This window comes from Chiloscyllium punctatum, chromosome 44, assembly GCF_047496795.1.
Source record: "Chiloscyllium punctatum isolate Juve2018m chromosome 44, sChiPun1.3, whole genome shotgun sequence".
In the NCBI taxonomy this organism is placed as follows: Eukaryota; Metazoa; Chordata; class Chondrichthyes; order Orectolobiformes; family Hemiscylliidae; genus Chiloscyllium; species Chiloscyllium punctatum.
The window spans coordinates 17,174,579-17,189,884 of NC_092782.1; the positions used below are offsets into that span (position 1 = coordinate 17,174,579).

General features: G+C 44.7%; 1 protein-coding gene across 1 annotated transcript in view; it reads left to right on the forward strand.

The window, feature by feature from the left end:
* plxnc1 (plexin C1) overlaps positions 1-11,510 on the forward strand; it is a 129,740-nt gene extending 118,230 nt beyond the window's left edge. Inside the window, exons 32-34 of the mRNA XM_072562355.1 lie at positions 4,993-5,133; positions 5,239-5,313; positions 8,928-11,510. Coding sequence (XP_072418456.1) covers positions 4,993-5,133; positions 5,239-5,313; positions 8,928-9,026 — 315 coding nt within the window. The 3' untranslated portion in view covers positions 9,027-11,510. The remainder of the gene's footprint in view (positions 1-4,992; positions 5,134-5,238; positions 5,314-8,927) is intronic.
* Positions 11,511-15,306: the final 3,796 nt, after the last annotated feature.

Sequence of the window (15,306 nt, forward strand, 5' to 3'; positions counted from 1 at the left end):
AAGTTTGGAACTAGGGTGAGGTGGAGGAAGGGGAAATGAGGAAACTGTTGAAGTCCACATTGATGCCCTGGTGTTGAAGTGTTCCGAGGCAGAAGATGAGGCGTTCTTCCTCCAGGCATCTGGTGGTGAGGGAGCGGCGGTGAAGGAGGCCCAGGACCTCCATGTCCTCGGCAAAGTGGGAGGGGGAGTTGAAATGTTGGGCCACGGGGCGGTGTGGTTGATTGGTGCGGGTGTCCCAGAGATGTTCCCTAAAGTGCTCTGCTAGGAGGCGTCCAGTCTCCCCAATGTAGAGGAGACCGCATTGGGAGCAACGGATACAATAAATGATATTGGTGGATGTGCAGGTAAAACTTTGATGGATGTGGAAGGCTCCTTTAGGGCCTTGGATGGAGGTGAGTGAGGAGGTGTGGATGCAGGTTTTGCAATTCCTGCGGTTGCAGGGGAAGATGCCAGGATGGGAGGGTGGGTCGTAGGGGGGTGTAGACCTGACCAGGTAGTCACGGAGGGAACGGTCTTTGCAGAAGGCGGAAAGGGGTGGGGAGGGAAATATATCCCTGGTGGTGGGGTCTTTTTGGAGGTGGCGGAAATGTCGGCAGATGATTTGGTTTATGCGAAGGTTGGTAGGGTGGAAGGTGAGCACCAGGGGCGTTCTGTCCTTGTTACGGTTGGAGGGGTTGGGTCTGAGGGCGGAGGTGCTGGATGTGGACGAGATGCATTGGAGGGCATCTTTAACCACATGGGAAGGGAAATTGCAGTCTCTAAAGGAGGCCATCTGGTGTGTTCTGTGGTGGAACTGGTCGTCCTGGGAGCAGATAAGGCGGAGGCAGAGGAATTGGGAATACAGGATGGCATTTTTGCAAGAGGTAGGGTGGGAAGAGGTGTAATCCAGGTAGCTGTGGGAGTCGGTGGGTTTGTAAAAAATGTCAGTGTCAAGTCGGTCATCATTAATGGAGATGGAGAGGTCCAGGAAGGGGAGGGAGGTGTCAGAGATGGTCCAGGTAAATTTAAGGTCAGGGTGGAATGTGTTGGTGAAGTTGATGAATTGCTCAACCTCCTCGCGGGAGCACGAGGTGGCGCCAATGCAGTCATCAATGTAGCGGAGGAAGAGGTGGGGAGTGGTGCCGGTGTAATTACGTCAGATCAACTGTTCTACGTAGCCAACAAAGAGACAGGCATAGCTGGGGCCCATACGTGTGCCCATGGCTACCCCTTTGGTCTGGAGGAAGTGGGAGGATTCGAAGGAGAAATTGTTAAAGGTGAGGATCAGTTCGGCCAAACGAATGAGAGTGTCGGTGGAAGGGTACTGTTGGGGACATCGGGAGAGGAAAAAATGGAGGGCTTGGAGGCCCTGGTCATGGCGGATGGAGGTGTAGAGAGATTGGATATCCATGGTGAAGATGAGGCGTTGGGGGCCGGGGAAATGGAAGTCTTGGAGGAGGTGGAAGGCGCGGGTGGTGTCTCGAACGTATGTGGGGAGTTCCTGGACTAGGGGGGATAGGTCAGTGTTGAGGTAGGTAGAAATGGGTTCAGTGAGGCAGGAGCATGCTGAGACAATGGGTCGGCCAGGGTGGTCAGGCTTGTGGATCTTGGGAAGGAGGTAGAACCAGGCAGTGCGGGGTTCCCGGACTATGAGGTTGGAAGCTGTGGGTGGGAGATCTCCTGAGGTGATGAGGTTCTGTATGGTCTGGGAGATGATAGTTTGGTGATGGGGGATGGGGTCATGGTCGAGGGGGCGGTACGAAGTGGTGTCCTCAAATTGGCGTTTGGCTTCAGCGGTGTAGAGGTCAGTGCACCAAACTACCACTGCTCCCCCTTTATCTGCTGGCTTGATGGTGAGGTCAGGATTGGAGCAGAGGGATTGGAGGGCTGTGCGTTGTGAGGGTGAGAGGTTGGAGTGGGGTAGACAGGTTGACGCGGTTAATGTCCCGGCGGCAGTTGGAAATGAAGAGGCCGAGGGCAGGTAATAGGCCGGCGCGGGGTGTCCAGGTGGATGCAGTGTGTTGGAGGTGGGCAAAGGGGTCCTCGGAAGGTGGGCGGGAGTCCTGATTGTGAAAGTAAGCTCGGAGGCGGAGGCGACGGAAGAATTGTTCGACATCACGACGTGTATTAAATTCATTGATGTGTGGACGGAGGGGGATGAAGGTGAGTCCTTTGCTGAGGACTGATCATTCGTCCTCAGTGAGGGGGTGGTCTGGAGGGATGGTAAAAACTCGGCAGGGCTGGGAGCTGGGATCTGGTGTGGGTGTGGAGCTGGGAGTGGGGGCAGAGCCGGTAACTGGAGTGGGTGTGATGGTGTTCCCCTCAGGATTCTGGGGGGCGGGGATGGTGACAGTGGGATCTGTGGGGGGCATGTCAGCGGAATGCAGGTGAGTGGCGTTGGTGGGGGCAGAAGTGGTGGTGACCACGGCAGTAGGGGTGGCGGAAGTCACTGAGCGTGTGACATCAGCGATGATGTGATGGGCAGAAGTGATATCACGTGTGATGCATGAGGAATTGTAAGAGGCGGAAGTGGTTATGGGAGTGGCCATGGCGGCAGAAGTGACATCACCAATCAGCGTGGGGGTGGCAGCTGCACCAGCCGCATGGCTAATGGTGTCTGACCAGTTCCAGAGGCCGGGGAAATCTTCTGGAATGTTTGAGGAGTGCTGGTTATGGAGGTGGGTAGATAAAAGTTTGTTGTACTTACAGTTTTTGATGTTTGAGATGGAATTGAAATACTGTTTGTTGAGAGTATGAATTCTTCTGAGGATGTAGTACAGAGTGGATCCTTTGCAATTCTGAGAGAGTGTGGCCCTCAGCTGAGGCAGGGCTGACTGGAGAGAGGTTAGGTGCCAGCGCATTGCTGCGAGCGTGGAGCGAAGGATCTTGAAGGAGAGCCATTGCTGGTGTTTTTGAATCTGTAGTCTGTACAGTTTGTCTTGTTCGGGTCCGAACTCTGCTGGTTTAAAGGTGGTCCGGAGTCCGTGTGGGATGAGTTGGTTACGGAGGCAGGCACTGAGGAAGCGAATGTGGCTGTGGTAGCGAGTCCGTTTCAGGACATGGTTGAAGAACTTCAGGGCAGAGGAAATGACCTGGGAGTTGAAGTGAGAGAGGGACTTCCTGAGATTCTTGTAGAGAGAGGAGGAAAACTTCTTCAAGGCAGGCATCCTTGCAAGAGGATTCGCAGTAGGGTTAAAATCAACGTGGTAAAAACAATGACTGCAGATGCTGGAAACCAGATTCTGGATTAGTGGTGCTGGTACACATTGTTTCCATCCCTTTCACTTCCATTTGAGGGACTGGGAGGAGGTGCAGTGGCTTTCGAAAGGCATATTTGTACAATGTTCCATGGCCCCTGACTAGGTGTGGAGGAGGGAGATGATCTGGGAATTGTGAAGGTATTTAGGAAGAGAGAGAGAGGAGGAGAAAGAGGCAGGAGGTGGGTGGAGAGTTGTTAGTGGGTGCTGTGTGACCCAGAATGGCCAGTGGTCCTGTTGAGTGAAGGCTCAGCCAATTGGAACCGTCAGACCTTGTCAGCAAACCCTGTGATCCAACTTGCAGCAAACACATGCAGAGCCAGGCTGTCGAGTGTGAGCAAGGGTTTCAGAAGAGGACGCCACAGCCAGGGGCCCAGTGAAATGATATGGGAAGGTTCTGGCCATTGTTAGGGAGATGGATCCAGGGAGGCCCCAGGCTACGTCTTGTGGCCTGAGAATGCACTGCAATCTGCAAGGAAACAAATGGAAACAAACTCCACCTTCCTGCCTTTTCCCTTGATTCCCTAACAATTAAAAATCAGGCTGTCTTCACTTTGAATATACTTAGCGACCCAGCATTGACAGACCACTGCAGTTCATAGCCCTTTGTGGGGAGAAATTCCTCATTATCTCTGTGTAGACCCTCTCTCACAAGCAGAAGCAGCCCTTCCATACTCTACTGTCTCATGTTGGTTTGTTTTCCTAATATTGCTTATTTCTATATTGACTGGATATAAACACATCAGCAGGAAGTTATTGGGTTCAGGGTGAGAGACATTGCTAATACCCGTGCCTTGACATATATCAGTACAGGGGTAGGTCTATCATCCCTCAAGATTAACTCATTGTTCAATCAGAACAATGTTTGATTGTCTGCATCCCACCTTTAATCTAGTGTTAGGTTTAAATGGTATGACATATTCACTGTTTTTAGCTGTGGCTCAGTACCTAGCATTCCTGTTTCATAAATCTGAAGGTTATGAGTTCAAGTTCCATCCCAGAGTCTTTAAGACATAATCCAGATTGACCATCTAGTGTGGTGAGGTGAGGTGGAAGTGTCACCTTTTGGATGAGACGGTAAACTGAGCAAATTGATGCGATCACTGTTCGAGGAGTGCACTATCTTTCCTACTTTCACAACATATATATACAAATACGCACGTTTTAAAGAATAAAAGGAGTTAGTATTAATAAAATATTTCAGGTGGCTTTCACTCTAATATCCCACACGTATGACAGGTCATTGGAGACATGCGGTTATCACTGTAGTCTTTTCAGAAGCAGGAGAAAGTGAGGACTGTGGATGCTGAAGATCAGAGTCGTAAAGTGTGGTGCTGGAAAAGGACATCCAGTCAGGCAGCATCCATGGAGCAGGAGAGTCAACGTTTCAAGCATAAGCTGTTCATCAGGAAGGGCTTATGCCCGAAATGTGGACTTTCCTGCTCCTCGGATGCTGTTTGACCAGATGTCCTTTTCCAGCTCCACACTTTTTTTGACTCTTTTCAGAAGCAGCTCATTCAAGAGAAATTTAGAGGAAGTCTTCCAGAAGTTTATCAAGGGAATCGCTGCCCCTGTTTGTCCAAATCACTCACCTTCAGGGACTAATGGACTTACTCTCCAGGGTCATGCCATTCATTGTGTATATCTTCCCCTTATTAGACCTCTCCAAATGCATAACCTCACACTTATCAGTGTTAAATTCTTAAAGTCCTTGAAACTTTTGAAAGAAACTTATATAAATGTCTTTGTTTTGAAGCACTCTCCAACCAATAAAGTGCTTTATGCTAGAGATATCCCACACTACCAGGATGAAGTGAAAGGTTACTACCGCCAGCTTGCTGAGATGGGACCAGTGAGCAAGGAGGAAATGGCCAGCTTTCTCACTGAGGAGTCAAAGGTAATGAAAATGAGTTTTAAAACACAAGATTCCCAGTTTGTCACTCACTTCATCCCACTGCTCAGGATAGCAAATGTTTAAACAATATTTTTTCTTTTTTTTCAGAAGCATGAAAATGAATTTAAAGAAAGGGATGCTATGGTTGAACTTGGGAAATACATCTACAGGTACTCAGTTCAGGTAAGAGATAGTACGGCTTTCCTTCTGTGGCAATGGCCTCAACCGTTATACATTCCATAGTTTTATTTGACAAGGTACCACTTCAAAGGTTTTTGTGCAAAACAGAAGCACATAGCGTAAGGGGTTACATATTGGCAAAGGTGAAAGGCTCGGAGAAAACAGACAGTATGTACAAATAGGTCATAGAGTCAGACAGCACGGAAACAGACCCTTTCAGTGCAATCACTCCATGCTGAACATAATCCCAAGCTAAATGAATCCCACCTGCCTGCTCCTGGTCCATATCCCGACAAACCTTTCCAATTCGTGTAATTGTCTAAGTTCCTTTTAAATATTGGAACCGTGTTGGCATCCACCACTTCCTCAGGAAGTTCATTCTGCACGCGAACCAGCCTCTGTGTAAAAAAAAATTGCCCCTCATGTCTTTTTTAAATCTCTCTCACTTCATCTTAAAAATGTGCCCATAGTCTTGAAATCTTAGGGAAAAGACACCCACCGTTAACCCTATCAATACCCCTCATTATTTTATAAAACTCTAAGGTCACGCCTCAATCTCCTGTCCTCCAGTGAAAGTAGTCTGAGCCTATCCAGCCTTTATAATTCAAACCTTCCGTACCTGGTAAATCTTTTCTGAACCCTCTCAAGCTTAATAATATCCTTCCTATAACAGGGTGACCAGACACAGTATTTCAAAAGAGGCCTCACTGATGTCCTGTACAACTTCAATATGACTTCCCAACTTCTATACCCAAAGTTCTGAGCAATGAAGGCTAGCATGCTAAAAGCCCTTTTAACCACCCTGTCTATATGTGATTCAAACTTCAAAGAATTATGTATCTGAACCCCTAGGTCTCTCTGTTCTACACTACCTGAGGCACTACCATTAACTGTATAAGCTCTACTCTTATTTGTTCTACCAAAATGCAATACCTCACATTTATCCACATTGAACTCCATCTAATATTTTTCAGCCCATTGACCCATTTGATCAAGATCCCTTTGTAATCTTCGAAAACCTTCTTCCCTGTCATTAAAATGTGACAAGTGGGGTCCTGCAGGGATCTATCCTGGGGTTTCTACATCTTGCAATTCATATCGGTGGTTCAGATATATATAGAAAGTTGCCGGCTGATATGGATAGATTGAGTGAGCGAGCAAAAATCTGGCATATAATGTAGAAAAACGTGAAGTGTTCAACTTAATAGGAAGAATTAGTTCAATGAGGATGACTAGAATTCCATGGTGCTGGGGCCCCTGAGTTGTAGGGCAAGAATCGTAAGAAGTTAGTATGCAGGTCCAGCCAGTCATTACAATATTGCTCTCCTTTATTACCTGAGGAATTGAACATACAAGTAAGAAGGGTATGTTTCACTTATACAGGGCATTGATGAAAATACATCCTGAATACTGTGTGCAGTTTTAGTCGCCTTATTTAAGGAAGGATGTAAATTCACTAGAGGTAGTTTACAAGATTGACCACCTGGAATGAGTGGGTGGTTTTAAGAGGAAAGGTTATACAGTGCTGGGGTTGTTTCCACTGGTGGTTAGGAGACTGAGGGACAACTGATTGAAGTTTATAAAGAATTAGACAACATGGACTTGGAACGATGTTTCCTCTTGTGGGTGAATCCAGAACTAGGGGGTACTGTTCATATTTAGCAAAGATGTGGGGGTGTCGGTGTTGGACTGGGTGGACAAAGTTAAAAATCACATAACACCGGCTTATAGTCCAACCGGTTTCTTTGAAACCACAAACTTTCAGAGTGCCGCTCCTTCCAAATGCGGCTAATGAGAGAGAATACACCATAGAATTTATAAGTAAAAGATCAAAGGGTCATACAACTTAGGGGAATGTATTGAACAACTTGAGATGGCTATTAAGTCTTTAATCAATTAGAATGAAGAAGCAGGTTTCAACTGGTTAATATGTAAATCCCAGAACTTCTTTCAAGTCACTGCCCAAGATAATTTAAGGATTTATCAGTATAAATGTCATCTACTTTGGAAATAAAACCAGCCTAATTCCAGGTTGAGGCACAAACAGAGTCAAGACAAGGCCTCAAACCTAAAATGCATTGTCTGATCTGAGATGTTACCTTTAGACTGATAAAACCTTATTATGTTGGGCAGTGACTTGAAAGAAATTTTGAGATTTACATATTAATCAATCAAAACCACAATCTCCATTCTAACTGATTAAACACTTCATAGCCATCTAGGTTTGTTCAATACATCACTTAAATTGTTTGGCCCTTTAATCTTTTACTGATAAATTCTGTGTCTGATGTATTCTTTCTCACTAGCTACCTGAGGAAGGAGCAGGACTCCGAAAGCTTGTGATTTTAAATAATTCTATTGGACTAGTGTCATGGAGTCCTCGAGATGTACAGCATGGAAACAGACCCTTTGGTCTAACTCGTCCATTCTGAGCAGATATCCTTAGCTAATCTACTCCCATTTGCAAGCACTTGGCCATATCCCTCCCAAACCCTTCCTATTCATATACTCATCCAGATGCCTTTTAAATGTTGTAACTGTACCAGCCTCCACCACTTCCTCTGGCAGCTCATTCCATTCATGCACCACTCTCTACATTAAAAAGTTGCCCTAGAGGTCCCTTTTAAATCTCTCCCCTCTCAACCTAGACCTATCCCCTCTAGTTCTGGACTCCCCGACTCTTAGGGAAAAGACCATGTCTATTTATCTTATCCAGGCCCCTCATGATTTTATAAACATCTAAAACCCTCAGCGTCTGACGCTCCAGGGAAAATAGCCCCAGTCTATTCATTCTCTCCCTAAAGCTCAAATCATCCAACCTTGACAACATCCTTGTAAACCTTTTGTGAACCCTTTCAAATTTCACAACATCCTTCCGATAGGAGGGAGACCAGAATTGCACACGATATTCTAAAAGTGGCCTAACCAACGTTCTGCACAGCCGCAACACGATCTCCCAACTCCTAAACTCAATGCTCTGTCCAATAAAGGAAAATCATACCAAACACCTTCTTCACAATCCTATCTATAACCCAGTGCTGTGTGATTTTTGACTTACAATTAGTCAGCAGATCTTTTCTCAGAGGGCAGTGTGACATTGGAAAGTGGTAGGGTTGGGGTCATTGAGATGGATGGATTATTGTTAGGCCGGGAATCAGAGGTTATCAGGGATGGATGGGAATATGGAATTCAAAAAACATCATTTTCATATTGAAGGGCGGAATAGGCCCGAGGCAAAAAGCCTCATTCAGCTCTGATTTCATATGTTTCTGTGTTCATTTATGTGCCACCACAAACCTAGCAATACTTTGATCCACTAATCATAAATGCTGTCTGTCTCACCCAAGTCAGAGTGTCCCAGGTTAGGTGGGTGCCAATTTGAGATTAATAACCTCTGATAACCTTTGATATTAATGATCTCCATTGATGGGGTCAGGCAGAGGTACAGTTTACTTCATTTAAATAATGGCAGCACACACCTCAATAACAGGAGACATGTCTCAGATATAGGCCCAAGTGAGAAGGTAAGAAATAGTGCATCCGTCACTGTCCATTTCATACATAGTCAGCTTACGATTTGAACTTATAATGTAATCACTGTTGAATTTGCTTTGCAGTTGGATAAACTGGAGAATGAAGATATGCAAGATATAAATGAGGCCATTGCCAAAATAAAGGAATACTTTGACAGCAAATCGAAGTGTGGATGGGAGTGAACAAATGCTCTGGGGTAAATGCTACACGTGAAGCAACCACAAAGGGATCTCGGGAGGTGTTACCCTCTCCAGGCACTGGTGGTCTCTGAGAGCGTAATGAAGAAACCAAAACACTTTGAAGCAAATCTGAACCTCGAGGAGAAAGGCTGTTGTCTGATTTACCCAATGTGCAGCCTCACCCATGTGATCAGGGCTTCTATTGGTGACCAATGTGCCTTAGTTCAAGCTGGTAACTGTGAGAGATTATTCGCATGCTCTGTTCAATCAGACACAGCAGAACAAAATGTGACCTCCCAATCATGACTCATTGGAATGTATTTTTAGGGTAATTATGTGAGGATTCCTGCTTTAATCTTGAAAACTGTACATTTTCTGTCATGTTTACTAAATTCATCTTCTGCAAAACATATAAATAATTGTTCACTTCAAAAAGAGTACCTTTTTCACATTAGTACTCTCTCATTAACTTGAAGAGATCTAATATTCTGTTGCTTTCATACAGGAAAACAACTGTATTTGCTACTTTTAGGATCAAAGATCCATATTTAAGCTAATATGTGTTTTTGCACAAGTGTTAATATTAATTAAAAAGCAAATAGAAGTTGTCATGTTTGCATACAGTTGATGTATGTGTTCACCTGTAACCTTCTGTCTTTTTAATATTCTAATTTTACTAACTACAAGAATCACAAACAATGACTTATAATGTTAGTGATAGCAGACTATTACTAGATATGAAAGTCTAATTACTGATTTGTTTGATTGTTAAATGGCACCAGCCTGCAATTGACAGTTATTGACCTCTGGTACACCCTACAATCAATGGAGATTAGCGACACAGGCCGACCATCAGTACCAGCAGAGATACAGCTACTTATTAAGCATTAACTTTATTGGATGATCACAGTTTACGCTGACAACTGCTGCTGTATGCCAGGTGAATGTCACTCAAGGTTCAGTTACAACTCCCTCTCCCCATTGAAACACAGGAAAGAAGGAGGTCATTTGAAAATAATCAAAAAGGTTACTTGGGACAAATAGATAAAGTGCGCAAACTTAAGTTAGAAAATATGATGACCCACATTGTGAAATTGAGTAAATTAACAGTTTGAAAACCCAATTAGCACTGGCCCAAACTGAGCTTCAGACTGCTTGAGGGTAACACAAACAGAACAGCCAACAGCATCAACCAGGGCAATGCCCCAAGGAGTGCAGAAAGCAGTTCACCTCCACTTTCTCCAGGATAATTAGTGATGAGTAACAAATACTGGCCCAGCCAGCGACACCCAGATATGGTGAATAAGTAAAAAAATGCACAAACCTCTTCCTAATCACGGGCAAATCAATTCATGAAAATAGGGTATTTCAGTTCGATCTACAGTATCATCTGGATGGATGTTGCCATAATTTGCTTATCACATTGTACCAGTGAAATAAAGGACTGGGTCAACCTGTCATCATAGAATCCCTACAGGGTGGAAGCTGGCCCTTCAGCCCAACAAGTACACACTGACCCTCCAAAGAATATCCCACCCAAACCCATTACTCTACATTTACCCCTGACTAATGCGTGTAAATTGCACATCCGTGAACACTATGGCAACTTAGCTTGGCCAATTCACCTAACCAACACCTCTTTGGATTGTAGGAGGAAACCGAAGAACCCAGAGGAAACCCACACAGACACTGGGAGAATGTGCAAACTCCACATCGACAGTTGCCCAAGGCTGGAGTCAAACCCAGGTCCCTGACACTGTGAGGCAGCAGTGGTAACCACTGAGCCACTGGGCGTACCCCATATTACTAGCTTTATCTAACTTTGCCACTACCTTCCCCAAACACCATTGTAGTGTGTATGTTTTATCACAGCATGGAAACAGAGCCTTTGGCCCAATTTGTCTATACCGACCAGGTTTCCTAAACTGAACTGGTCCCATTTGCCAGCGTTTGGCCCATATCCCTTTAAACATTTCCTGTTCATGTCGTGTCCAGGTCTCTATGGGCACAGTGCCCTCCAGCATCAATGCACTATTATCACCTTATTGTTGAAGTCCATCGGGTGCCATACCTACCTGCCAGTGTACTTCATAATTCAGTGACATCCATTCATCTTTTAGGGATTAATAGCTGTGTTTTTAAAAAAATTATTTGTGTTATTGATTCTGACCAATGAGGATGGAGTACAGTTTTCTGTTGCTGTTTTCACTGATTGGTCTTCCTCTATCAGTTACTGTGTTCTGAAACATGCTCTGTAAACCTTGTCAATTTGATTTCACTGATATAAATAGTTTAGGCTCATTGTGTCTCCTGATCGCCCTCCTTATGCATTTATTACATGATGTCACATCCACTTTGATGGAAGTATGTAAATGTACTCATTGATATCTAAATGTGCTCAAATATCTCCTACAGGGACATCTGCTGTCACAGTATGTCAGCTGTGCCACGAAAGCTTGTGATTTTAAATAAACCTGTTGGACCAAAGCCTGGAGTTGTGTGATTTCTCATTTTGTCCATCCCAGTCCAACACCTGCGCCTTCATATCAAAGGGTGACATGGTGGCACAGTGGTTAGCACTGCTACCTCACAGCGCCAGGACCTGGGTTCAATTGCAGCCTCAGGCAACTCTCTGTGTAGATTTTCTCCAGGTACTCCAGTTTTCTCCCACAATCCAAAGATGTGCATGTTAGGTGAACTGGCCATGCTAAATTGCCACATAGTGTTCAGGAATGTGGAAGTTAGGTGCATTAGTGTGGGGTAAATGTAGGGTAGGATAGGGTATGGGAATGGATAAGGTATTGGTGGGTTACTCTTTGGAGGGTCGATGTGGACTAGTAGGGCCAAATGACCTATAAGTGGGCTTGTGCTTAAGAAGATTGGAAACTGCTGGACTATTGCAAGAAATCTGGTAAAATCTAAGCTATGTCACCTGTATTGGCGGAGGTCTGGTGGGGAAGGTTTGGAAAAGTGAGCATTAAAGACCTGAAAACTTGCAAGTTGGAAACTGGTCATGACCCCACAGCACAGCTGTCACCCGTTTGGAGTTAGTTATTCAAAGGCGTGTGTAATCAAACAGTACAGCCATGTTTCAGGCCAATAACCTCCGTCTATCTGACCAATGGGGGACCTTTAATGTGATCGTCCAGAGTTCTACTCCTTATTAGGATGATGTTTCAAAACTGAAAGAGGGTTTGTGCGGTAGTGTCCTTACCTCTGAGCCAGGAGGCCCAGGGCCAAGATCCACCAGCTCCAGAGGTGCGTAATAATATGTGATACTATCAGTTGATTAGAAAAATATCTTTAACCAAATAATTTATTTAACAGCAGCTTAGATTCTGCAGAACTTGCCAAGGTCAGTAACATGAGAGTACTCATGGTCTTTACAGTGAGGCTACATACCTGCTTCTCTGCCTGTGTGAAAGGTTTGTGTTCACAATGTTTATTCTGTTAGCCTGGCCTCAAGACCTCACAGGTGATTCCCAACTTTTTGGAAGGAATTCTGTCTGCTGCAGATTTTCCTGCTCTCAATCTTCACTGCAGCTAATACAGCTCCAAGAGGAGCACTGATGAGAAACAACATAACTACCGAACCAGAACCAAGACTAGCAACAACATTCACAGCAACGGTCTCTCTGCAATCATTAGCCACTCCTCAAGACAGAGGGAATGGACAGAGAACTTCACCACAAGGGGGCAAGAAGGGAAATAGAGAGAACCAGCACCCTAAATTTGAGGGGGTTCAGACCAGTCTCTCAGGCTTTCAGAACAGCTCATTGCTGACTCCTGAAACAAGACCTTCCGTAAAGGTCAAGTGGACACCCATTGCTGGAGGCTGTCAAGCTCCAGAGCCATGAACGTCTTTTGCTTTGGCCTCAGAGACCTTGGAATACAGGTTCATAGTTCCTTGAAAGTGGAGACCCAGGTAGACAGGGTGGTGAAGAAGCATTTGCCTTCATTGGTTAGTTCATTGAATATAGCAATTGGAAGGACATGTTGCGGCTGTACAGGACATTGGTTAGGCCACTTGTAAAACTGTGTTTAATTCTGATCTGCCTGCTATAGAAAAGATGGTGTGAAACTTGAAAGGGTTCAGTAAACATTTACAAGGATGTTGCCAGGGTTTGAGCTATGGGAGAGGCTGAGTAGGCTGGAGCTATTCCCTGCAGTGTTGGATAGCCAAGGTCTTTTAGCCAGGGTAGGAGGAGTCCAAAACTAGGGCATAGACTTAAGGTGAGGGGGGAAAGATTTAAAAGGGACCTAAGAGGAAACATTTTCATGCAGAGGGTGGTGCGTGTATGGAATGAATTGTCAGAGGAACTGGTGGAGGCTGGTACAATTACATTTAAAAGGCATCTGAAAGAGTAAAAGAATAGGAAGGGTTCAGAGGGATATGGGCCAAATGCTGGTAAATGGGACTAGATTAATTTAGGATATCTGATTGGCATGGATGAGTTGACCAAAGGGTATGGTTCTGTGCTGTACATCTCTATGACTATGACCCCTGCTAGCAGCCTGCAGGACAAGTCAATCTGCTGCCCATAACTGTATCTCCCAGGTCACAAGGACCTTGTTTAACACAGTGACGGTGTTAAAAGGCTACCAAATTTAAGTGATAATGTGGAGTAATCAGGCCAGGCATGAGTTTGAGTGACCCAGCAGCCTCCACGTCAATGTTTGTCTGTAACCAATCTGCCACAGAGGGCTATTGCATGTGCTGCAGCACACCCCACATGGCAGATCAGCCGAGAGGCTTATCAATCAGAGAGATTCCACTCCCGGTGTTCAGCTCAAACATGTACAGGAATCTGTAAAGTGGCATAGCTCCATCCTGCTACAATCAAATCCCCAGGTCTTCCCCAGGCGTGGGCAGGTGCCTCCTCAGAGATAAGCTTGTGTCCCTTCCCATCCCAGTTATAATCTCTTCCAAGCTCTTCCGTCAGGCAGAAGATACAAAAGCTTAAACACACGTACCAACAAGTTCAAGAACAGCTTCCTTCCTAGCGTTATTAGACTTCTGAATGGACCTCTCAAATTTCAAATCTAATGTTAATCTTGCTTTTTGTGCACTTTCTCTGCAGCCGTAACATTGTGCACCTTCTCTGCAGCCTCAATCTGTTCAATCACTCTGTGATCTTTGTATATTTGCATTTGCTGTGTATAAAACAAAACTTTTTACTGTATCTAGGTATGTGAGACAATATTAAACCAAAGGAGAAAGTGAGGACTGCAGATGCTGGAGATCAGAGCTGAAAATGTGTTGCTGGAAAAGCGCAGCAGGTCAGGCAGCATCCAAGGAACAGGAGAATCGAAGTTTCGGGCATAAGCCCTTCTTCAGGAGCTCCTTGGATGCTGCCTGACCTGCTGCGCTTTTCCAGCAACACATTTTCAGCAATAATAAACCAAAACGAATTATGGTCTGCTCAACATGGTGCTGCAAAAAAAGGAAGCTATAGGCCGATTAACATCTGGGGAGGGAAGTGTGGTAAGCACTGCTGCAGCCACACACCCAACCAATACATTCGTCATGTCTTCCAATGTGGTCAATCAGAAATAGAGACATTTATGAATAATTGATTTTGTGCCAAGCGATCTCTATCCAAGCTAATGTTACTCCTAAAACAATGAACTTTTATTTTCTGCAATCATTCTATGTCATTCCTCTCAGCTTCCACAGTTAATTGTGCAAATTATTCCTTTCCCAGATAATTCCTTTTTGAAATGAATTGAACCTGTCTCCCTCACACTCTCATTTAGCACATTCTAGATCCCACCCATGGTGTGAAAACTTTTCCCATATCACCACTGCCTCTTTTGCCAATTATCTTGAATGCTGTCAGGTTGATCCTTCCATCAGTGGGAATTTTCTCCCCATCTACATCATCCATTCATCTCATGATATCTCCATCAAATGGAAGTTGCTCTTTGCTGGTGAGATTTTCAAGAATCTTTTTTGAAAACTCTAATACCTTCGAACTGCTTCTAAATGTGGTATCTAGAACTGGATGGCCAGACTGAAGAGAAAGCAGTTTTTATTTCCCTTTGCTCTCATACTCTATGCTCCTATTAATAAAGCCAAAACCAATGTACACTTTGTAAAGCACTCCCTTGACATGCCTTGCTGCCTTTAATGATTTATGCACATCTATCCCAGATCTCTTGCTTCTGCGCTGCTTTAGAATTGTGCTTTTTAATTCACTACATTTTGGCATTCTAATAAAATGAATTACTTCACCCCTCTCAACATTACATTTCATTTGTGTTCCTCTACTCAGCCAACCTA